This window comes from Branchiostoma lanceolatum, chromosome 2 (assembly GCF_035083965.1).
Source record: "Branchiostoma lanceolatum isolate klBraLanc5 chromosome 2, klBraLanc5.hap2, whole genome shotgun sequence".
Lineage (NCBI taxonomy): Eukaryota > Metazoa > Chordata > Leptocardii > Amphioxiformes > Branchiostomatidae > Branchiostoma > Branchiostoma lanceolatum.
Window position 1 is genome coordinate 33,094,004 of NC_089723.1, and position 25,377 is coordinate 33,119,380.

At 41.9% G+C, this 25,377-nt stretch overlaps 1 protein-coding gene across 5 annotated transcripts in view; it reads right to left on the reverse strand.

The window, feature by feature from the left end:
- Positions 1-178: 178 nt before the first annotated feature.
- Positions 179-25,377, reverse strand: part of LOC136428701 (insulin-like peptide receptor) — a 42,832-nt gene continuing 17,633 nt past the window's right edge. Inside the window, exons 1-25 of one of the 5 annotated variants that reach the window (XM_066418414.1) lie at positions 21,505-22,190; positions 18,888-19,072; positions 18,546-18,708; positions 17,987-18,085; positions 13,620-13,764; positions 12,534-12,748; positions 11,783-11,909; positions 11,575-11,628; positions 11,289-11,452; positions 10,799-10,969; positions 10,308-10,503; positions 9,730-10,031; positions 9,512-9,567; positions 8,974-9,066; positions 8,334-8,499; positions 8,113-8,124; positions 7,721-7,838; positions 7,132-7,205; positions 6,674-6,881; positions 5,991-6,177; positions 5,121-5,280; positions 4,565-4,621; positions 4,352-4,424; positions 3,727-3,861; positions 179-3,243 (exon numbers count right to left, since the gene is read on the reverse strand). In XM_066418414.1, coding sequence (XP_066274511.1) covers positions 2,913-3,243; positions 3,727-3,861; positions 4,352-4,424; positions 4,565-4,621; positions 5,121-5,280; positions 5,991-6,177; positions 6,674-6,881; positions 7,132-7,205; positions 7,721-7,838; positions 8,113-8,124; positions 8,334-8,499; positions 8,974-9,066; positions 9,512-9,567; positions 9,730-10,031; positions 10,308-10,503; positions 10,799-10,969; positions 11,289-11,452; positions 11,575-11,628; positions 11,783-11,909; positions 12,534-12,748; positions 13,620-13,764; positions 17,987-18,085; positions 18,546-18,708; positions 18,888-19,072; positions 21,505-21,538 — 3,525 coding nt within the window. In that variant the 5' untranslated portion in view covers positions 21,539-22,190 and the 3' untranslated portion in view covers positions 179-2,912. Of the gene's footprint in view, positions 3,244-3,726; positions 3,862-4,351; positions 4,425-4,564; positions 4,622-5,120; positions 5,281-5,990; positions 6,178-6,673; positions 6,882-7,131; positions 7,206-7,720; positions 7,839-8,112; positions 8,125-8,333; positions 8,500-8,973; positions 9,067-9,511; positions 9,568-9,729; positions 10,032-10,307; positions 10,504-10,798; positions 10,970-11,288; positions 11,453-11,574; positions 11,629-11,782; positions 11,910-12,533; positions 12,749-13,619; positions 13,765-17,986; positions 18,086-18,545; positions 18,709-18,887; positions 19,073-21,504; positions 22,191-25,377 lie in introns of those variants that run through there. The other 4 variants (XM_066418411.1, XM_066418410.1, XM_066418413.1 and 1 more) reach the window with 4 other exon arrangements.

A 25,377-nucleotide genomic window follows, 5' to 3' on the forward strand; every position in this document is an offset into this window, starting at 1 on the left:
TTTTGAAAGTTCTAGTGGTCCTATTTTTTCTCCTTGAAATCTGGGAGATATGGAAAGGTAACAATGATCAACAATGGACAATGAATTAAAGAAGTACCATGAATTAAGAAATAATCCATTCATTCTGGTATTCAGGCATCCCTTCACCTAAAATGAACCTTACATGAGGACACAAGGCTGGCTTTAGGCATAAAACTTTATTTGCAGAATTTTGTTGCAATATTGGAAAGGCAGAGAACTTGGAAGTCAGGAAAATCAAAACTTATTTATCAAATATACATTTTGTCTGCAGTGCCATATACATCTTACCTCTAGGTTGTGTGTGTGTAAGATCAAACACAATATACAGAGATAGCAATCCTAATTTGGTGCTGAGTCAGTGCAGTAGTACAAGAACTTAAAATGAATCATATCACCAGTGATTGGCCACTAGCATTTATCCTATCAAACTTCATCTGACATCAGTTCTTTTTCCATGCTTAAAATAACCAGGCTTTAAAGTTCATTGTCTTCTATTTACATTTGTATGGACAGAAATGGAAATAAACCTTTGCACAACTTCCACATCATACAATTTTGTGAATCAGTTTACATGGTGGCAACCTTATGTTTTAACAAGAACAGAGATACAACGAGTAGTGTATCTGAGACACATATACATCTATTTGTTTACAAGGAACTACCCTTTTGTCTTTCTTTCCAAGCTAGAATGAAGCCATCCTAGAAACCTAATAGTGAAAGTCATTGGAAAACTAAGTCAGGATACAAGTAGTGGCCAACCACACCCTGGCGACATTTCCTATAATACAGACTCCATTGCAACACTGTTTTCTACAACAGAACACTAGGCACTGCAAGGTATAAGCTTATTTTACCAGGAAGGGTACATGTCTGCCTCCCGATGTCCTACCCCCGCAGGGGTAGATGGCACGATCCGCTGTACCACGAAATCACTTCCCATCATGCATTGTATTTGGCACAGCATTGTGGGTACACTTGCAGACACAAAGAGGTGCAAAGCTTATGGCTTGAAATTGGCTGCAACAAGGAGTACTATAGAGCGAGAAAGGACAGGTCTTGTTGCTACCTCTGCAACTGAGATTTGGGAATTTGAAAACTCTGTACAGTAGATATCATACAATTTGCATCTCTGATCATCGCTAACATCTGTTCTCTGTCAAAGGCTTCATAATATTAAAAATAAATATTAAGTGAAGATGCCATTTGATTACACAGGCTCTGTCATTGCGTCATGTTTGATCATATAATTTACACTGAGGTTTACAAAGGCCTTCATTACCAGAGGTAGCACATGTCTATAATAAGTACAGGAGAGATGTACCTACTGTGTTCAACATCTCTAATCCATAGAGCAACAAATATTTCAGAAAGAGAGCTTCATTTTGCACACATTATTTACACTACAATTTCTTCTGAAACATACTTCTTTAATTATACAAGAGCTGGACTTCTTCCAACATTGAGTTCTTCTGGAGTTAGTACAACTGTCTACAGCCTTTCGTGCATCTGGATTAAATAGAAAACTCAAAACTAACAGATTATGAAAATAATCCTTCATTAGGCTCTGACGTATTCTCACATTTATATACAGAAGAAAAAATAATCTCCCAACTTCATCAAACGTCACATGAAATCAGTTACAATGGAAACATACATCCGACGAGCCGGCTGTCACACGGCAGCCACACTCCATATGAGAAACTTTTACATCTTAAACATCGTGGCTGCGTGCGGCCAGCGCCCATCCCACGTGTACTCTCATCTTCCCCACATTTACGTCTCAAAACTCCTGGACATCAGAATACTCCAAACTCCCCATACGGACCCTCCACAACGAAAGCAGTTGTTTTTTTTCCATTTTGCTATGAAGCTGACCATTTTGCATTGGAAGCTGCTTGCTCATTTTTTGTTTGGAATAAAACATCTACCAGGATGCCGGAAAAAAACTATCATATGCCCCAGTGGCACCGAGGTGTCATGACTAAAAAGAAAAGAAAAAAGAAATAAAATAATAATATACACTGATAATATCTCTGAAAATGCCAAGCATTGTTAGAAACATTCTGAAGACATGAGCCTGTAGCAAGGAACCATGGGTAATTTGGCACAACTTAAAAAAATCTACCTCCATGCTGGCTTGGTGACTTCATTTTCTGACAGGACCAAATGAACAGCACTGTTAGAGCAGCCCCAGGTCTTAAGAATGTGTGAGAAATGACTTCTATGGCATCACTGTGATGACTATTTGTAATTGTATGCAAGCTTTGGTTGTATGCGAGCTTTGGTTGTTCACAACCTTTGGCCAAAAATAGCTGCCAATAAGAAATGCAGAGCAGGTAGGTAAGTGCCTGCAATTAGTACTTTTCATTTCCTCTTTTTTTCTTTTTTCTTTAATAAGCCAATCCCTGCCAAGAACAAGTGCTATTTCCACAGTGTACGTGTATGTCGTCGGTCATGCTTGTCAGGTGAAACTGAAGGTGATTGCTGGTAAGCGTCTTAGAAAGCTTTGTTGGCTCTGATTACATTGCACGTAGCACATTGAGGTAGATACATGGCAGGGTGTTTTTTTTTTGTTACACTGTAACAACTGTGTCAATGGTGCTACTGGTCAGGACAGGTGGCAGAAATTGCAAAGGCAGTGTGACTAACATTGAGGTAAAGTAGTAATCAGGACTCCTGGCATTGGATTTGTAAGTACATGTTCTCTTGGCATTTCAGGATTGCTTCTGATTTGTTCCGTTGCTACTGAATAGATTTTACACAGCTTGTACTAAAAAATAGCTTGCTGCCTCAAAATTATATTACTCTCTTCAAATATATATATACACAATACATCTGTATAATTCTCCTGAATTGCATTGTGGATACAGCAGGGATAAGTGAACTTCTGCTTAGCAGAGGGTGGATTTGGGTATTCTGAGGTTCATGGATCCGTTTTGTGGGTGAGATCCATTCATGTGGGAGTAGGGGGTCTCACTGGGGGGTGAGGGGGTGGAGGAAAACTCGCTGCCACTGGGGTACATCTCCGTCTCGGTGTCCGCCCCCGAGTCCAGCGCCACCTCGTCCATCTCCAGCGGCTCGCGGCCGTGGTTGTCGAGGCTGTGGTAGAACGACACCTCCGGGAAGTGAGGCTGAAGCTCGGGCGACAAGATCTCTACGATCTCAAGGAATGTCGGGCGCATGCTCTGACGGTACTGCCAGCACAGCTTCATCAGGTCGTACCTGGGGAACATCGGGAGTACAGGTCAGTAAACTAGTCTTCCAGGGACGGATTACAGCATATACATGTACTGGTATTCGAACTAGAGTTGGTCTTCATTGGAGGAAGTCTTGAATTAGAATTGGTCTTCATGAGAGGAATCTTGAATTAAACTTGGTCTTTGTAAGAGAAAGTCTTGAATTAGAATTGGTCTCAATGAGAGGAAGTAGTAACATGCTTGACTGCAATCTCATGCAAGATTCCAAAATTCAGCATTGCTTAAAAATTATGTGGGTCTGGCAGATATGACAAACCAAATGAATGCACCCTGAAGAGTCAAGTAAATACACAACAAAGATGAATTGTAACAGGCAACATAGATTGGCTTGGGGAAGTAACAATGAAAACTTGACACAAAGACTCTGCTAAGAAGACACACAAGGTGTCAGCAATACACAGACATAACTATCAACAGAATGATTGCTATTCAATGGACATCAACTCACAGTTTGTTGGGGCATCCCTCTGGCTTCTCCAGCATTCCACCATCGATAACAAACTTCAGAACCTCCTCATTGGACTTGCCTTGGTATGGCTGAGAGGCAAGGGTCGCCATTTCCCACAAAACCACACCATAGGACCTGGGGAAAGAATAAGATCAAATATGTAAATAAGCTTACAAAACATCTATTCAAAACCAACAAGCTTCAATCTAAGTACAGCTTCAATCTAAGTACATGTACAAATGTACCCCATTCTTCATATCAATCAACCTTTTTGAATTACATTTTGTCCTTGCAACGCTCTTGTTAAGCAATGCATTCCTTCCTTACCACATATAATAGTCAAAGATACCAGCATAGCAGTCAAAGTAATCTAGAAATCTGTTGCAACATAATTCATCCCTATTGAGATGTAGGGACGATACAAAACCATTGATACTGTAACCATTAAACTACCATTTGCTTGGGAATAACTGTCAATGTACTTAGTTGAATCTAGCGCAGTTCCTCCAGTTCCTTTTGAAACACTGAGTAGTTATAGCATCTCTCCAGACCAAGAACACAAAGCATATATTTCCTATGCTAGTCTGTAGCTGCTGAACTCCCAGTAATACTAAGTAGGACTCACCAGACATCAGACTGGCTGGTGAAAACACCATCTTTGAGAGACTCCGGCGACATCCATCTCACAGGGAGCAGTCCTGCGGAAACAGGCAAGTGTCAACAGTGGAGGCACTCTGGTGGCGACTATAGCGTCTTAAATTAACAAGAAGATTACATGTAACACCATTTTTAGAAAGAGGAATTGGACAGTAACAAATGAATTTTCCATGCCACTCACCTTTTCCGCCTTTTCTGTAGTAATCTGTCTCGTAGATATCCCTGGTCATGCCAAAGTCTGCAACGCAATGCACCACAATGAGTACAGTCAGTCATGATTTGCAGCCATGATAAGATTTAAACTGGAGATAATATGACATGAAATCCACGAAGCAAAGGCCACAAGCAGAAGGCCTTGCCCTTCTTCTGCTATTGTTGGAATATTGCCCACAGTAGCTCTTATAACAATCTAGACACTGTCTGTTTAATTTCAACATAATGGATGTAATAGGATTAACTTACAAGGATAGGAGTTGCTATATAAGCCACAAGGCATCGCCAGGCTAAGACCGCTAAGTGCTTTGACCCAGGTGAATTTGAAGTCAAGACTAACAGGTTATTTGGCACGACTAGTGACTGCACCGTGAAGTTGTACTATTTTTGAAACTATGGCAGTTAAACACAAATTGCAAACACACTGTTTTGAACAGATCTTGAACTGATCAGAAGAAATTGAAATATTAGCACTCCACTATTCAATCCTCCTATCTTAAAAAGGAAAATTTCATCATTCTGACCTCCAATCTTGACAGTTCGGTCCTGTGCCACCATACAGTTGCGGCAGGCCAAATCACGGTGCACAAACTTCTTGGCAGCTAGGTAGGACATGCCATCAGCGATCTCCCCTGCCATCTGAATGATGTCCTTGAAAGTAGGTGGTAGGTCATGGTCGTTTTCCTGCAGATGAAGGAACATGGTATTAACTCAACATCCACTTCCTACTATTATTACAGGCAACCACTAGAGTTTCAAGCACTTTTCCTGGACTAAAAATACCCCCCCAATAACACAAGTTGACTTGAGAATTTCTATTTCTAACTTATCAAGGATCACTTTATTTGAATCTAACTAAAAGGGTTGACCATCTGAATTGAAGAAACATGGCATAAACTCAACACCCACTTCCTACTATTATTACAGACCAATTACTGGAGTTTCAAGCACATTGCCTGTACTAAAAATACCCCCAAATAATACAACTATTCATAACTTACAGCAAAGATCACTTTATCTGAATTGATCTAAAGGGGGTGATCATCTGAACTGAACTCTAAGGAACATGGTATTAACTCAATACCCACTTCCTACTATCATTACAGACTAACCACTAGTTTCAAGCACTTTGCTTGCACTAAAAATACCCCCAAATAACACAAATTGACTTGAGAATTTCTATTTCTAACTTATATTACTTTATCTGAATTGAACTAAAGGGTAACCATCTGAATTGAACTAAAATGGTCTTTTCGGAAGAGACGTAAAACGTTCCCTGTTCGAGGAGGTGCCTTAAGCATGTCACAACAGCCTAATTACTCAGAGATGTGTACCTACTGGCTGTATTAATACAACATCATAATATGATTCATCTGTGGGGTTTCCCAACTTACAGCAAAGGGGCTGTTCTTGGCCTCGTTGGATGCGGGACTGTCGGACAGGCCGGCGTCCTCCTCCGGGCGGTGCCTCCTCAGGTAGTTCTTCAGGTCCCCCAGGGCCATGAGCTCCATCACCACCAGGGTGGGCTGCCCCTTGGACACCACTCCAACCAGCTTCACAACATGGTGGCAGTTGAAGGTCCTGAACAGAGGAACAACGCCATTTAACAAAGTTTCAACATCACAATCCCCCCATATACACCTATAAAGCAAAAGGACTAGGTCATATGGGTGGGCAAGCATTTGGTTGCAATCTGGCTGTACAGTGACAGTAGTAGGTCCTGAACAGGAGAAAAACACCATTTAACGAAACATCCACATCACCCTCCCCCCATGTACATCACTAAAGAAAAATGACTAGGTCATAAGGGGGGGGGGGCGAGCATTTGGTTGCAATCTGGCTCTAGCAGTTACATTAATGAGGCAACATATCATAACATTATCAGTCTTGGAGTAGGTATGATTGTGCATTCAAAAGGTATCTTCATGTAGTTAGAAATGGCATTGGGCAGAGCTCATGCCTATGCGGCTACAGCGTCTTTTCTGAAGATGTGGCATGGGTGTGTACAGTTGACTTGAGGTTGTCCACTACTATTTGCTCACAACACTTTATGAGTTCAAGTTGGAGACAAACTCACTTCATGACGGAAGCCTCATTCAGGAACTCGATTCTCTCTCGGATGGAGGCAGACTCGTTGACCGTTTTCACCGCGACGCTGACCTTCGGCTCGTCCTTGACGACGTCCTTAGCCTCACCCTCATACACCATGCCGAACGACCCCTGACCCAGCTCGCGGATCAAGGTGATCTTCTCCCGAGGAACTTCCCACTCATCGGGGACATAGACTGTGGTGAAGAGGGGAACAACGTTCAACTAACAATAATGGAAGGGGCCAATGTCAACAAAACTGACGGTTCTCCAGACAGCAAGCATGTACAAGTACTTATCTTACATATAGTTTAATCAATAGAAAATGAGCATATCAATCTGTCTATATCACAGCTTCTTTTGCTTATCACCACTCAAACTAAAGTACCGGTAGTAACAAAATTGCCAGATTGAATCTATTTTTCTATGGCTAAGATAGCTACTGACCATCCGCAGAGCTCATGTATTCAGGGTTGACAGAAGCATACAGGACTCCATTGGGCATCTGTTTATCACCGAACCTGAAGGGCAAGAAAAACAACAGAGCAAGTAAGTATTGGCATCACTTTGGTAAATCATAAGTTGCAAAAGTACAGCCATGAAAGTTCTCATATTCTGCTGATGTCTAGGAAATAACAGATAGATCTTTCCTTAGTTTGTAGAATTCCACACATATAAGAATGGATTAAAAGCCTAGATAACTTTTGTTTTCAAATGTCCTTAGCACTTGTAGAGAGTTTCACTGTCAAGTTTGTTCTCAAGCTTGCAAAGAGAGGGGACGACAAACAAAGCCATCAAGTCAATTTGTCAAGGTCTTAAAACTTTGTAATTCTTTCATTCTCTACTGACAGCAGTCCAGCTGACCAGACTAGCTGATGACCGCCAGAGGTGGAGAACCTTTGTGGACACAGATGAACTGCCCCTACTGCTACTAGCAATGTGACTGAGTGAGTGAGTGAGTGAGTGAGTGAGTGAGTGAGTGAGTGAGTGAGTACAATGTAGACAATGTAACTAACAAGTGTGACTGAATGCTTACTTCTTTTTCGCGCAGTACCAGAAGGCAAAGATAACAGCGAGGATCACCAGCAGACTGAAGCCGACGCCCATGCCGATCATCAGGGACAGGGGCACCTGCGGTGGGGTGTCTTGACCTGCTAATTACAGAAAGGCAAAATTAATCAAAACCAACTGGATATATAACACAAATCGTCTTTTAAACGAGGTGTGCTCGATCACATTACTGCTACCGTGCACTAGTTTTATGCTTTTACAGGTAAGAGATATGTCATTCCTTAGAATGTCTAATTTGAGGCCAACGCACAAGCTAACTACTAACGCTACATGTCAGGCAATCTGACAGATTGTCAAACGACGTTGCTACAGCTACACAGAGCAGACGACGAGTTAACAGACGAACAGTTGTAGTACCTGGGGGGGTGTCTGAATGGTGCACAGGCAGAAACGCGTGAAAAGGAAAAGAACCCACAGTTAGTGATACTATGGAACATCTACATCAATGCAAACACTGCAAAGAAAACACACTCCAAACAGGAAATCGGCAACTCAGAGTGGAAAATGCATTGGAACGTACATCAACAAACCCCAGGTTGAAGCAAACATGCAACGTCACACGACAAAGCTCGACTCACCTTTCTCCTCCACATAGAATGTGACATAATTGGACCAGGAGCCGTTTCCTGCGAAGGAAGTGGCCTGGACTCTGACGGAGTAGTTTCCAGCAGCGAGGCTACTTATGGTGAATCCTTGTTGTTCAAGAATCCTGAAGTTCTCCACACAAATCTGCTGCGGATCCTCCTGTTGAGCGACAATCCAACATTGAGTTGAGTTTATAATAAGTGCAATAGTTACACAAATATGTAGGTATTATGGCGAAGTAACAATGGGCGTAATTCAGCCTACATGTAGTGCTGCCATGTCTGTTGAACAATAAACCATTTCTGATAGATTGATTGATTTTCAATCCAACTTCGCAACAATCGCAAACAACATTTTCTAACCATAAAACTATTAAAATCAATTACCTAGGCCCGATCTGAATCATGTTCTTCAGCTGTTGTATCTTACATTGTCATCTCATATAGCACAAGGAGAATGCTTCTTCTAAATTAAGGAGATATGATAAAACAGACCGGAACACACAGTAAAGCCTACCTTCCAAGAAACTCTCTGTATCTGTACATGTATCGACAAACTCTTGTAACCCCCATAATACATTACACTTACAAGCAATACCATCAAGTTTCCAAGGATTGAAAGTTAAGTACTTACGTAGTTGCCGTCAACTCCAAGCTTTTTATACTCGATGTTGTAGAGGACCACCATACTGTTGGGGTCGTATGGCTCCGGCCAGTACAACTTAGCCTGAAACAGCAGACATAAAACAAGGAATTAACCAAAGTAACGTAACATACGTTATAAGTCTGATAATGATGGAACAGTACAGTGCTTCAGTGCAGTCGACAAAGCATCCACCTCTCCGCACCTAACACACGCACTCCTCTAGCGAGCCTTTCACGAACAGCACAATGGCTTTTTGGCAACTGTTCAAAAGTCTTGAACTTATTAGCAGCACCTTTTAAATCAATCCAACAAAGGTACAGACAACCTCTCGCCATCCAAGAAGACAAGACCTTTTCACTCTCCAGCACAGAAATAGCTCTCCTCTGCGCCTTTTCATTTTTCGACACTTTGGATTGCATTAACTCTGGCACCTTCTCTGCATTCCCTTGTCTGCTAGTGTCTACAAATAGCAACTTTCAAGTAGACCCTACTATAGGGATGCTTCATAAATCAGTAACTACTGTACCTTATTGTCCTTTGTCTCCATAACTGTGATGTTGCCAGGAATATTGTCCGCAGAATCTGTAGAACAGAACAGAAAATTCTCGTCATGAATCTACTGCTGGGTATACCATCAACATCAAATGCTGACAACTACAAGACTTAATTTTGTACACATTTCTAATTAAAAATTAGAAAGTTGCGCAAATGAGAAACTCCTTATCTAAGTAAGATAGAACGTACCATCAGCCTGCGTTCTGGCTAGTTCCACTGCGGAGCCACTACAGCCCACAGCCTCGTCTGCATTGCAGGCGATCACCTCAATGATGTACTCCGAGAAGTGCCGCAACCCAGTCAAAACCACCATGTGCTCGTTCCACACTGTGGTTTCCAGTTGAGGGTTTGGATTGGGTGTTGGTGTCGGCGGTACTGTCCTGTTGGTGGACGGTAAGGTGACGTTCACTGTTTGGTTGCTGTAGAACGGGCTGATCGTTGCGCGGCGGAGCAGCTCACGACGTCGTCGCCCGGCTCTGGTATCATTTTCCCTGTCAATGCAATAAGGAAGACATTCAATATGTCGGTGTCTACTCACTTCAACAAGATTGTCACAAAACAATGAAAGCTTCTAACTTTAGGCGGCGAAAAAGGAAGTCAAATTTTTTCTCTGCTCTACCTTTGTGTAAAGTCCCTTACAGTACTTGCTCCTAAAAATTGTTACAAAACAGTCAAAGCTTCTCATCTCAGGAGCTTAAAAAGGAAGTCAAGTTTACTCTCAGCTCAACTGTTGCGTGAAGTCCCTTACAGTACTTGTTCCTACTTACCGCTTGTGATACACGTTGTTGTGCAGGAAGTTTTCAAACTCCTGCTGGAAGGCCGCCTCCTCTTCCTCGATGCGGATCTCATCTTCACTTTTGGGACACTCGCAGCAGGTTCCATCCCCTGTGGTGCTGTTGTTGTTCTCCTCTTCATTGTTGACAATGTCCTCCAACCCTTGCGTTGGCCTGTGGGGCTTCAAGCCTGGCGCCACAAATGAAAACGATTGCATTAAGCCCCAGGTCATACATGTGTACAACTGCCATTTGCTGCTTGATCCACTTTCCAAACTTGAACACAAATATACAACCAATAAAATCACACGGTTTCAATTTGGTCAATCTATCAACAATACACGTACCAATCCTAAAAGCAGCCTTTGCGTCACACCTAGAAGTGACCTTCGGGTCTTGTTACGTGGTGACCATTGAGTTAAAAAGAAAGAAAAAACAACTTTTGGCTGTATATTTTGGTTAAAGGAGTTGCTATGGTGACCAACCTCCCTGGCAGTAGTCTCTGTTCTCCATTGCAGACACGTCTTCCTGCTGCCGCTTGTACTTGACGATGTAGTGGGTGACGTTACCGTTGGGTCTGTTGGGAGGGTTCCAGGTGATGATCAGGGTGTTGGAGGAGTTGGAATACACAACAACATCCAGCGGGTGAGTCGGTTCTGAGAGAGAGAGATCAGTAATAAATCAGTCCTTGTCATCTAACTCAGGACAAAGAAACATTTACTTATGTGACAGATACATCAGCATCTACTAACATAAATCCACCTGGGGACATAATTCCGCCACCCTAAAAAGATATGTCGGAACAGATATTCAATCCAACGTCCGCCAGTATAATGCACTTCCTGTATATCTAAACTGTGCATGCCTGGGGTGCTGCATTAGAGATATCCAAACCCACTGTTTCTTATGTAACCCGGCGGATTTATGTTAATAAAGTTTACATATGAAAGTGATGAGTACAAGCTGTTTGCTTACTGTCGGCATCGGTGCGAGCGTACACAATATCGCTCTTGGCCCCAGAACCTTCTCGCGCGCCGGCTTTTGTGTAGGTCTTCACAAGAAGAGCGTACTGCGTCCAGGGCTTGAGCCCCGTGATGATATGTGCTGTCTGATCAGGAGAGACGTCAAAGTCCTTCCATCTGCATAGAACACAAAAACCATCAGCTTCTCCTCTTGTGCATGAACATAGATCTAATAAACATGTAAAAACATATCAAACGATGCAACGGCAGTTCACACATCAGAAATAACTTGTACTCACTCAGTGTTACCACAGGCATCCTGTCCTTCATACTCATCTATACTCTGCTCAGGCCTGAAAATGGAAAGAAAACAAAACAAGCAAGTTAAATTTCTGAAACAAAGCATGGAGAAGCAAACAGTGCAGTCAGAGAAGTCAGTAAGCAGACACATGTATTTCTCTGTAAATGCACAATGTATTGGTGCAAAGAAATGGATGAAGGTCTTACGTCTCTCTGTACGACACTGTGTAGCTGAGTAAATCGCGGAAGTCGGGTGGGGTGAATGCACGCCACCTCAGTATGATCATGTTCTTCGTGGTGGAGATTTCATTGATGTCAAGTTTGCTGTAGGAGCCTGAAAAGTTCAGTTCAGTAAGACATTAGAATCATTATTAAACATCACAATTACATCATAAAAAATACTGTTATTACTACTGATTGATGCAATAACACACCACTCGCCATGCCTGGACTGCTTTACTGGTTCTAAACTGAACTACTAAAACCCCTGTCACACGTTCAGGACCTTCCCACAACTTTGCTCCTGACCACTTCTGTGCTGAGTTGGGAGTAGCCCGGAATCCATCCTATTCTAGCTCCAGTTTGGTCCTCTGATTGCATCTAAGAATACGACTTCCCTGAGTTTGATTTGTAAAAATTCACTAGTCGGCTAGTACAGGTGACTTTGTCTAGGACAAGTAGCCAACCTTGCCAACCAACTCACCACTTACTCCATACCATGGTTTGGAGAAGGTCGTCAGGTCTTGGTCAGCTAGGTGTGACAGGGGCTTTAGTTATAGGTTGCCATGTATTTGTCCCATCATACAAATATCACAGACACTTGCTGAAGATCCATGATACATATAACATGCCTAAAGTACTAGTGCGCAATTCAGCGTCTTCTGCTGTGCTGAGGACGCTGCCATGTATTTTAGAGTTCAATGATCGAATCAATACACTTATGATATATGATACTCACATTGTGCCTGGTCCCCATTCGTTAATGTGGAGATGTCAGTGTCGCTGACTGTATCTTCAGAAACTCCCACTTTTTCTACCATGGTGAGGATGACATTCATGCAGAGTTTGGGGTTGAAGTGGAAGAACAGCTTCCCATCATCCATCGTCAAGTTCGTCCGATCCCAGTCCAACAGCTTCTCCAGGTTACGGTTATCCAACACGTAGAAAGCATAACTATAGATGACAAGGGAAAACAACAACAACAAAATATAAGAGATGTAGTCAGTCATTTTATTGCACCTTCAGTAGGGTTGCTACATCACAGCAGGAAGCAGTCAGGAATAATTTTCTCATTAGAACAAACTCTCATTCAAAAAAACTATGCAGTCCTTTGGGAAAAAAAGTTGTAATTGTTTCATAGACTTTGGTCTCCCCTTCATCCTTCTCAATGACACTAGTGGTTAAAACTGTTTTCTTCTGACATCTTCTGACATGAAAGGGATGATGTTCTAATTACTGCAATGGATTTGGCACTAAATCAGTGCGGCTTTGTGAATCACAAATAGCACATCTGTAACTGACAAATTTCTCTGCAGGTGTCTGTAACTTTGCTCTTCACAGTTAATGTCACCACCACCAGATGGAACCACCCCGCGATGTTTTTAATACCTGCTGTTCAGATGCCACAGCACTGACAGCAGACTATTCCCTAATTTTCCACAGGATCATCGTAAATACACCGTCTTGCAGCCAACCTTTTTTTTACATAAACACATCAAAGTCTAACCTTTTAAGTTTTTATTGCCTTCCCATATGGTACATGTTCAGCTGTGGATATGTGAACAAGACTTTCAATTATCAGTTTTGAGGGTCTGCAAGGGGGTCCCAACAACACTTTATGCTGAATTTAGAAGAACCCCCTAATGCTAAAATCAATCAAGGCCATTGCCCAAAATTTGGTCGCCTCACTATGAATTACATGGATTATGCAGCTTTCCCTTCGAATTATGAGAAGTAAAAATAGGCTGCCTCACGCCCTACGGAAAAAAAGCAGGCAGACCCTCAGTTTTGGTACAAAATTGGGGCGGTAAAGAGTTTTACTTACCCATTCTCCTTCTCTATCCCCCGGATCCTCTTCAGACTGCGTAGGAAGTCCAGCGTTACCAGAGCGTACGAGCGCACGATGGCAACGTAGTGTCCGACCTCCTCAATCAGACCCAAGTTGTCCTCCAGCTCATCGATGATGTTGTCTACAGGAACATTACGTAAACAACAGTTCAGTCAGGATATGGCACTACAATGTTCTCTGGCTTTATTCACATGAACCTAAATGTCTATTTCACTGAAAGGCTCAATGGTTAATCTCCGATAAAGCCAAATTCACCATGATTTTGGCATAGTTGAATGGGCGTTAGAAGGATGACGGCTGAGACACAACGATTTACCGGTTTCAACCTTTTATTCAAAAGTCTTCATCAGAATTCGCCATGATTTTGGCAAATAGAGTGACGGAGTGAATTCTGGGTGATATGAGGGGTCCTTCTTTGTCCCTTGTGTTTTACCCATCACTACTACAAAGGACTTAAATAACTGAAAAATTCAAATAACAATGTGGGCATTGACAAACTACAGACTTCTACTGCCTTTTTAATGATCACATGATCTTTTTTCATCACTTGCTGTTTGTGACAATTTCAAATGTTAGGAAATGGAGAAGAAGGGGACATGACCTTTTTTTAATCATTTTCTGTATGCGCCATTTTCAATCTTTTCTAAAATGGAGAGGAAGGGATGTTATTTCAAATAGAGGACTCTTGCTTCTCCAGACAACAGAGCAGCTGGAAAGCTGGTTCTGCTTATTTGTTTGGGATCTAGCAGACACTGGCAGCAGTGTGTCCTTGAAGATCTAGCTACAAGGTCAAAGGGAAACACGGGATTCACAAAATTCCCAACAATAACAAGCCCTACATTCCTACCCGAGGTCATCCCAGCTCTTCAGGCCAACGTCTGTACCAAATTTAACCTTGTTTCTTGGGAAAGATTTCTTGGAATTCTAGCTGGAAGGGATAGTCTTTCGGAGCATATTCTTCCCATATGCCTGATAGAAGCACTGCAGACAACATTTGTGTGCGTTTTTTCCTGTGTTGTGTCAAATGACGAAGAAGCAGAAACAGCTATACACCCTCCCGATTCTTTCCACAAAACAACATTTTTGTTGTCTACATACATATATACATTCAATCTTCAGTAGAAACAAAACGCATTTAGCGACAAGGAGAGTGTTAAGTTCTTTTTGTCTTTGACGCATTCTGGTCAAAAATAGAACTATTTAGCTACAGGAAAACATCATGCCTAGCAAACAGTTTACCATGAAAGCTCACTTTGATGAAATTCTGGTGTGATTTCAAAGACTTCCCTCAAGGGATATAAGTTATATAAGTCTTTAGCATCTGTTTTCTGCATTCCCAGTATTAACCTTCAGTTTCTCTTTACACAGCTTAAAATACTTCAAGAAATACCAAATAAATTTAAACCAGAATACACTTTCTATATAACTTTTAACGTTATGTAAACTACTACCAACAACAGCAACAAGAGAGTTGTTGTCCATCTGAGGGTAACGTTACCATCTCTAACATGTCTTTTCTCTAATCACATCTCCTATCCTGGACCATTGCATCGCGTACAGGTACTGTTTGCACTTAATGCAGATGATGAATCTTCCTGACTGTTGTTCTCAGCATCCAAAATTCACACTTTTATTCTGCTTTCCTATTGTTCAACACCTACAGGTTACTTCTAAGATCTGGAATGTTGCTTGGAGAACTTCTGGACAAGTCTCTACCAGACTAACTACGCCGGCTATAGGGAGATTATTTGCCAGGGAAGTTTGGCAACCGGAGGGTTTCATTCGCAAGCACAGTTATTGGCCTTACCGTGGACTGACTCTACTGGCCAATTGTTCCCTTCTTTTGCCGAATTCTACGATCCATACGCCCGTAGGAAGGCCTGGTAGAGGCTACTTGTGGACACTCAGTAGACCTTGTTTGTAAAACACTTATACCTTGCTTGCTTTACGTCCTTGACTTGAGCAAGGTCAGTAAGAATCTTGGGTTTCTGCCTTCTTGACACTTACCAAAACAGGAAGCCCAAAGCCGGGGCAGATTACAACCTGCGGGTGTCACACGTAGACAAATAGGGGAGCAAGATCAACAACAGGGACAGGAGGTTGCAGTGAAAGTTTGTAAAAAAATGATAAAATTCTCACAATTTCGTCTGAACATTGTCTCTGATTATGGAATGATCGCACTGCCATTTTTGACTTTGGCTGCTCTTTTTTTACTTTGCTTCTGAGGCCATTTTCTATACTAACTGGAAGTTGCTACTTTACCAACGACTGCCATTCTCAGAACTCTGGCACGATCTCAACAAAACTGAACAATTTGAGGTGAAACAGAGTACAAACTAATAATGCTGGCCTTTGCTCCCAGCAAGATTCACTTGGTCACGACCTTGGTAAGGACAACCTTGAGGAAAAGCTCCATGTTGAAAAACAGGAAATACCTGGAACTTATAAGGGCTTCTTTGGGCCTGAGGGCGTCTGCAACTTCTCCCCGTGGTGACATTTTTCTGAAATAGCTGAGGGATTTACAACCCAACAAGACATGACTGCCTCTTCATGCTACCTTAAAATGGTCCGGTGGGGTCAGAATGACCATCTTATTCACAGAAAAACATTTCCATCCTCTGGCACAAATTCCTGCCCTTGTTTGAAATTTTCAGGGAATAACAACCATCCCACTAAGCTATCAGTATGATTAGACACAGCCTATATTCATTCAAATACATTACAGTACAGTACAGTACTTCTATTAGCCTGGGTACCATCCTCCATAGTAACCACTGGCTCAATCAGCTCACTTGCTAACCACGGAGTTAAGCAAGCGAAACAATTGAAACTGCAGTTAGAACAGAGGATGGTAGAAGGGCTATACTTTCATTGAACAGACATTCTAAATACAACTTAACAACTAAATCTATGAATTTCCGGCCTTTTTCCCAAACTCTCTAGGTTAGGTTGTCTGTGATAGACATGAGCAAAGCTGAGTTGATATTGGAAGGACATAGCTTGAAGACCTAGCCTGTACGACAGACTAAACATGCAGAGGATGTCACCCATGTGGCGTTACACGAAAAAACATCCACTTGGACAGCTGTTAGCCACACACCTGCATCTGCGACATACAACCCGAACGTTTCTAAAAGGAGAAATCCTAGATGAACAGCAATAGACTTAAAATTCTTCAACCTTTCCACCAACATCTTGCTGGGGATTGACTTGCTTTGTAAACATCCTTTATCTGTGGTGAGTTAGGGACTAAAATCTTTTCCAGGCAACATATTCTAAAGGCCAGGGTGACACTTCTATCACTAACAAAATGCATTGGTTGATGTGCAACTGAGCCAAATAAGGTTTGAATTTCAAACTAGTTCTACTGATTTTTCGGTTGCAACAATCCTTTACAATTGATTCCAGTTTCCCGCATCTTATTTTCGATTGCTTTCCGCTTTAATATTCCAAATCAAATAGTGGCATTGCGGGGATTGATTCAATGAAGGAAGGGCATGATGCTTGGCCACTTGCCATGCCGTATCTTTGTGTAATCAGTGATGTACATCAGTTACACATCCTCCTGATATGCAGCGTGGCTGGACATGAAAGCGTCACACACTAACAGCCTCCAAAATTGGTGACATGACTGCAGCATAACGACTAATCGCAGCAACTAAAAGCATTATCACTGTCTGAACCATTCAAATCCGGTATAGTAGAATATATCACGTGTACCCGTCCCTAACAGAATTTATCTTCTTTCGAAGGTCGAGGTTGCCTCACAACCTTATGGATGGCATTTGATCTTGGCGACTCAAGTCCCTATCTATTGGAAATCCTTTAGTAGCCGTACTACTTGCCATACAACATATCTGCCAAGTGAAGTCATGTTACTTAGTACACGTTCCGTTAAGTCACGCCATACTGGCCATTTCATCCAAACTTCACACAAAGCTACTAATTGCTTTAATAACACAGTTTAAAATTTTGAATCTCCTGCATACTTTTCATTTTTCAAAAAAGCACAAACGGTGCAATATAACCAGCTGCTGTTCGCCGGCATGCCTGCGAAACTAGTGCATTACAAGCCTCCACCAGGCCTTCCTACGGGCGTATGGATCGTAGAAGTCGGCAAAAAAGGGAATAATTGGCCAATAGAGTCAGTCCACAGTGAGGATCAATGTTTCACCCGCAGAAAATGAAACCCTCTGGTGGCCAAACCCTCTGGAGGCCAAACTTCCTGGCAAATATTCTCCCAATAGCAGGCGTAGTTAGTCTGGTAGAGACTGGTGTGTTACTCTGCCGAATAGCGTTTATAACAGCTTTATAGATACAGATACAACAGCTTAGGAACTAACCTCCTCCGCGGATGCTGATCTTCAGTTCCTCCTCGATGATCGTACATCCACGGAACCTCTGAGCCGCGGCCAGGGAGTCCACCAGCCCACCTTTACATGCTATAACAACCAGAATACAGTTAGTTCAATACCACATGTGTCTATAAGGTAGAAGAAATCACAGAACGGGCAAGAGTTATTGTGTTATCACTTGACTTCCTGAATGACTGAATGAAAGATTTATTGCCAAAGACAGGTGCATGGCAGCCAACAGGCTGAATTGTGTACTTATTATACATTAGTAGTACTTAAAAAAACAAGCTATTTACTACTTATACAAGTAACAAAATTAACATTTGTAGACTCTTACCATCATACCCATATTATGACTCTAAAACACAATTAAACACACTTAGTTCTTGTTACATAAGTGAAACACAGGCTGAATACACATTTGTACAAGTCCAAATTGTAGCAAACATAGCTTAGCATGAAAAGTTTTCTTCTGGTGCGCATCAGCCAGAAACTGAGAATGACAGTACGGTTACGTAGTAGTTTAACATCCATGTAGGATACTTACATTTGGGACATTGTCCCTCACACTCCGTGCACAGTCGTGGGTTGTCAGGGTCTGTGGTGTACCCACTGGGGCATTCCGGGATACACTTCCCATGGTGTAGCTTCCATATCGAGTTGGTGGAGTTTGGACACTCGTCCGCGGTGATGCATCGTCGGTCCTTGTACTACATTGAGATAAAGTTAAGAATTTGTCTATGCTTCAACAACGTTAATGCTGTGACTTAGTTCTGTTAACCACTTAAGATAAATCAAAGCAAACTGCTATCAAGATTGCAAAAATGAAATATATTGCAAGTAAAAAAGCATGTTTTATGATTTGTTTTCCTTTATACATTTATCTTACCTGGTATGTATCAGTCGGGCACTGTTCTAAACACTCCCCGTTGTGGACGAAGTACTTGCAGGCCACACAGTGTCTTCTAGACGTACCACCGCGGCACCCGCCGATACACATTTCATTACAGCAGGTACATGAGGACCGGGTGGTGCATCCATGCAGACAATTCCCAAGGCAGCTTTCTGGGCACACTGGAGAAAAAAATAACAAAACAAAACAACAAGATGATTATCATTGGCATTCAATAGTTTTGGGGTGCTTAAGTTTACACAAAATGATACTTAAAATGTCACACTGATATCATTTAATGTGGGACAAACTCTCTTATGTCAAACTATCAATTCTCCTGTTATGCTCAAAATGTGCCACACCATAGACCTTAAAACATATTTCAACAATATTTCATACAGATCTGATTTCAATTTTCTCTGCATGTCTGTTTTTTTCCCAGTTCTTCACAGCCCTGAAGCATCAAGCGTTCCTCCTGTTTCTTTGCAGAAACACCCATGCCCACTCCCAACCCACCACCACCCACCCTGGTCTGACTTGTTTTCGCGGATGGCATGTTTTCGTGCTACTGCTCTTCCACCTAATTAGTACGGAAGTATTTAGACTACCAGATTAGTCTTTAAGGTGAGAAAATTACCCTTCCCTCCCTCTGCCTGGCGACCTTTTATCTCATTACGCCTTTGTTATTGGCGCACCCAATTTCTATTTGTTTCCCGTAACATCATTACCAATTCCCCTTGCTACACGCCGCTTAATGGATTATATGTAGGTGCACATCTTTTGTTCGGCATCCCTTTGTATACGACATCGAAATCAAGGTTTGCACGATTTTTGGCATGTAAGATGGTGGCTTCACCACATCTAGGCCCTATATGTGTAAGACATCTTGCTGATTGTACTTGCTCTCTGTTTACAACATCTCTTCCAAAAGTCTTTGTCATCGGTCATGGCCCACCGCCAAGCTTTCCCATACAAAACTGCCTCTTGCTTGCCCATGCCTGAGCATAACAAGGCTTTTCAAAACTTTGGACCCTCTCCTAGTTCCCATGACGTCAAACCCAGCTCCTTGCTGGGAAAGGGTCCTTAACAAGCTGCAAAAAATCAATGCTTTTGTGGCGAGGAAGGAAAAACAACCCTGATTCTTAGCCTCTACCAGGCTCCGCGGATGGCTGGAAAAATAGAAGAAATTGGCCAAATAGAGTGAATAGTATGCTAAGGGAGAGGGTCCAATATGCCATCCCAGAGCGGCAAACTGTACCCCTATACTATAGCAGACTAACTCCTCTTGCATGTTTTTCTGTCTATTTGGCCAATTTCTACCCTTTCCAGCCGCCTCAGTAGAGGCTACCTGATTCTGACTCGTGGAGGCTCTACGGAAGTGGACGTTGCGTAACAACTGTAACTCAAGTGCATTGCGGAGAGTTCTTGATCTAAGACTTTCACGCAACTCTGTAAATCACATGTTTTAATCATCATCCGCAGAGAGGCAACATCATTAACTACATTGTTTGTTGTATAGTTAAGAAGAGTAATTTTCTAGACGTATTTTGAAATTTTAAGACCATTATCATCCTTCTACCTAACGGGATATGCGCATGCTCATTATCCCAACAGCTCACAAACCTACCATAGTCTTTCAATGGCTTTCATGTTGAACTTAGGGTAGACCTAGGTAATATGCATGGATTGTGTTTTCTAAACCTCATTCACAAACTAATGTTAAGTTCAATGCTTTGACAACAATGCGAAGGTCCTGGTCTTGTTTTTCAACAGCAACAATGCATAACAGGAATAACATTTCATGACGCACACGTGGGCCCACTTCCCTTATCCCACTGCATTTCTCTCATCGTGCAACAGGAAAAACAGCTTATGATATCCCTTCTAAGAAGCCCCTTGCACGAGCACCCCCTATCTTGCGCATGAAAACTGCAGGATGCGTTTTATCAGTTGTCTGCTGGCGCTGCAACAGTATCAATCTGACACATCGAAGTCAAATCCTGGTAAGAAGTCTTGCACTGACCCTTCTATCCACCTTGGCTCAAAGTCATGATGGGGGAGACATTCCCCACCAAATATTTGCCTCTCCTCTGCCCCATTACGACCTTCTGCATCACATTTCAAAGGATATCCCTGGCAGGGCCTAATTCCTGTCTGGGATGGAGGTTCTCGAGGAATAGTTAGGACTGGGAGGTAAGACTGCTCCCTAGTCGTACCGATGAAGAATGATAGCAGCGGCTCTGTCATTATGGAAATGAAGCCGGATGCATCGAAACAGTCTCCACAACTTTTTCAATTGTTTTACGAAAAATGAAAATAGCTTTTCTTTCCCTGACCTGCCTCTTTAGTTGAATAGAGCAAATACCTATCTCTTCTATTCAATGACTTCAGGGCCAAAGTATGTGGAATACTGACAAACAATGCCAATCAAAGTGATCAGCATTGTTAGAATCCACAGCAGTATCACGCACTGCAGGGCCTAAACAAGGGAGAGACAGCCTTCTTCCCTGGCCTCTGGCATGTTAGGAATGTGGTCTCTCCTTGAGCAAAAACAAGCTGCTGACCTGAAAGGTACATTTCTAACAACTGTCGTTGTTTGCTACAGTTCGAATACCTTGCACCGCTGAATGCACAACGACCTCCCGCATGTCTGAATAAATGGGTGGGCACACCTTTCACACACCTGCCTCGACAACAACAACTTTATGGCATATTTCATGGATGACTGGCACAAGGTGGGGCACCTCAACCTTTCAGTAACGACACAACAGCTCGAGACAATTGAACCGGACCCTGCCTCCCGGCGTATAACTCCCAGTGCATTGACCTCCTTTCCTTTAGACAACAACCTTGTATAACCTACCTGTACAGGTGGGATGAGATTAACGAAGCCAGAAGACCCATAAAAAGACCCACACGTACGAGTTACATAAAGGTAAAAAGCGACCTTCAGACAATCAAACAGTTTACAATCACCACTATCCTACCCATTTCTTTCAGGCACATCAATAGCATTAGCAGTGTACGTGCCACCAAGTGCGTCCCGTTTTGTCCTAACTTAATGATAAGCAGGGATGATGCAAGCGTGCCAGTTGCTTTCTCCGCAACAAGGACGGCTAGTAACAAACAATGTCTAGTGCGCATCACTAGTTTTCACAGTCGATACACACAAATTCAACAGATGCAAATGCACTATCTGCATTTTGTTTGCATGAAAGTTTATCAGTCATTTCTGTGTTGAAGAAAACTATTGGACCAGTTGAGGCACAAAATGTGACAGTTAGCAAATTCAACTGTGTAAATGACTTTTCTTCATAAACTGAATAGAATAATCAGTACTAATTTGAGAACTATTTCAAACAGTTCCCTCACTGCTCTAGTTCTGCCACTAGTTCTACAACAAGTACAAGTCAAAAACGTGACAGTAAGCAAATATAACTGCGTAAATGATTTTTTCTTAATAAACTGAATGAAATAGTCAGTATTAATCTTAGATGATGTAATATTGCAAACAGTTCCCTCACTCAGTCATTGCTCTACTTCTGCCACTAGTCCTACAAGTCAAAAACGTGACAGCAAGCAAATAGAACTGTGTAAATGATCTTATTTCATAAACTGAAATAGAAGTATCAGTACTATGTAATATTTCAAACAGTTCATTCACTGCTCTAGTTCTGTCACAATTCATGTACATGTGTACTTTCTCTGTTGCTACTAAGTGGTCGCATCCAAAAAATTAGGCCAGGAATTTTGACCCACATGTAAAGGTTCAGAAGGAGTTCATTTTAAAGGGCCCATGGCTGGCTCCATACTAGCCAAATCAATTTGCACAGTGTGAACACAACAAACAAGACATTGATGTGGACACCAAAACTTATAGGGTATGAAATCACCACATGCTTCTGATACCTCAGCCAAATTGATAGTAATTCTCACTGGAGCAGACCTATAAATATCCACATATCCACATCCTACCAGACCTAGGTGTATCCCATATCTCTGACCTGGAAAATCTCTTGTTGTGTTAGTTGTGGATTTGAGAGCTTCTCAATATAGGGTTGATCCTCACGATACACACATCCCACTCTGTATGATCTGCATACCAATTGACCTATAGCAGGTTGGTTGAGCGTAAAGAACCAGAGGAAAAAGTTTCCAAACAAATCAAGATTTTTCTGCTTAAGATGTGACTATATAACCTCCTTGATATGACCATGATGTAATTTTCTGTCTGTTATACAATTACATGAAATTTTGTTTAAAAAAAAAAAAATCCAATTGACGAAATGCCAAAGAAACTCTTTCAAACCTATTCTTTATTCTTTATTAAAAATTGCAACAAGTCAATACACAGTGGAATGCCAGGCAGACCTACTTGTAAGTAGAAAGCCCTGTCAAACTTGCTTTGGTGTGAAACTTAAACATTTAAACTTGAATTTGTCAGAACTCACTGTGCCAAGTGTGTACAAAATGCAATGTATGCTGGGAAAAACTGAGTTTTTATACAGTTATTGGCCTTTCTCTAACCACTGCCTGCCGCTCCTTATGTTGACTTTCCTGATGAAATGAAACTGTAAACCCATGTTTCTTTGATGAACTTCCTCAATGTGATCTGCCACGCCAAATTATTGGGACAAATCAAGACCATTGATAATTTGATTTTTCTTGCTTCATACATATTTTGCTTTAGCAAATTGTTACTAAAAATAGGAAATGTTTGTGATCACATGGGAACAGATCTGGAGCAACTCTTTTTCTTCTATTTTCATGTTGTACTAAAAAACAAACAAGAGAAACCAAATCATCCTTGAAACAAATGAGGACTACAAAAGCAAAGGTCACTTTTTTGAGACTTATAATGACAACAATCCGGTTTAAACCAGTAATAACAGGTTCTGGGTCACCAGACCCACTTGGTCCAGTCCAGTGTGCACTACTGACCGTGCCTGGATCACACATGGACTACACAATGCTAGAGGCAGCAAGAGTTCATCGATAACTGGGCTACCTTTCCTTATCAGCTCCGTGGCCCGAGTGGCCTTGGTGCTGCGCTTGCGTAATCAAACTAACCTCGCACCACCCCGAACAACCTGTTATTCTACAAACAACCCAGCAGGATGTGGCACTATTACTGTTGTACAGGTGCAGGTTGTGGTAAATATGAATGGGCAGACATTGCTACCAGCTGTTGGATTAAAAAAAAAAAAAAAGAACGTGCATGTTTTTTGCTGGTAACATGGTGAACAGCTAGGTACATTCACGTGACTGGCAGGTGACGATCGACCAAAGGTCCCCGTCCTTTCATAGTACAACCTGTACAAACACCTGTCTGAACAAGGTGTTACATAAACAACTGCACACTGACTCAAAACAAGGACATGGCTGGAATGATAAAAGACTATACTTCTCCTTGCCCTTCCTTATTCTATTTAGAGTTCAACATGTCTATTTTAGATTTAACGTTACACGTCAAAACAACCAGGACTCTGATTGTAACAGCTGGATACACTTGACCTGTTCATCATGTGCTTCTTTTCTATTTGTCATACAGAATTCAGACTAAGCTATATATTTATATACATACACTTTAGGTGACATGTAAGCTAAACAGTGCTGGGTACCATACTGGCCCCAAGCCATCTCATGCATTGAATCAAAAGCAATTTGTTTTTGTCATGGAGTTTTACCATTCAATTCCAAGGATAAGTTGCTCCCTCCAAACAATGGCATGCTAAGTTAAACCTAAACCAATTTGATTTGTTGGTTTACAAATCTACAGAATAACATTGCTGATTTGAAATACATATATAACAACATGAAAACATAGTCTGGGAGGAAAAGTCTATTCCTTCACTTCACCTGTCTTAATTACAATCCCTGCATCTGAATTCTTATCTTTTGTCCCTTTTTATTTCCCCAGTCCCTGGTGACAGAAGACTGGCCCCAAAACTATGTGAGCAATGCTTGATGCATGACACAGAAATGCTGTCTTTCCTGCCAGTTGGAATCCTCTAAAGTCCAAGCCTTCCTGGAAATGGGTCCGTTTTAGTTTGACCAGAACGTCTGCACCAAGTTACTCTCCAAACAGAGGAATGGCTCTACTTGGCTTGGCGACATAAAGAAAACAGAATGAAATATAACCTTGAACGAGGACATCAACCACGCCAACACGGGGAACAATGGGTTTGTCAACTCCACTCGGCCCTGTCCTCCATCAATGAACCAAGTTCTGCTGTGGTGATGTTGCTGAGCCCAGCATTTCAAGTTGTAAAAAAATATAAAGCCCGACAAAAACACCTAAAAACGTGTCCAAAAAAAAGCCAGAGCCATTCCTCTGAGTATTGCCAAGTCTATAGAAGCTCAACTTTCTAGAGTTATAGAGCGTGGCACGCTGGAACACATTCCTCCAGTTATCTAAAGAGGCCTGAGATGACCCCCTGTCATCTAATTTGCCGCTTGCTATGTTTTATTTTCTAGAATGGCCATA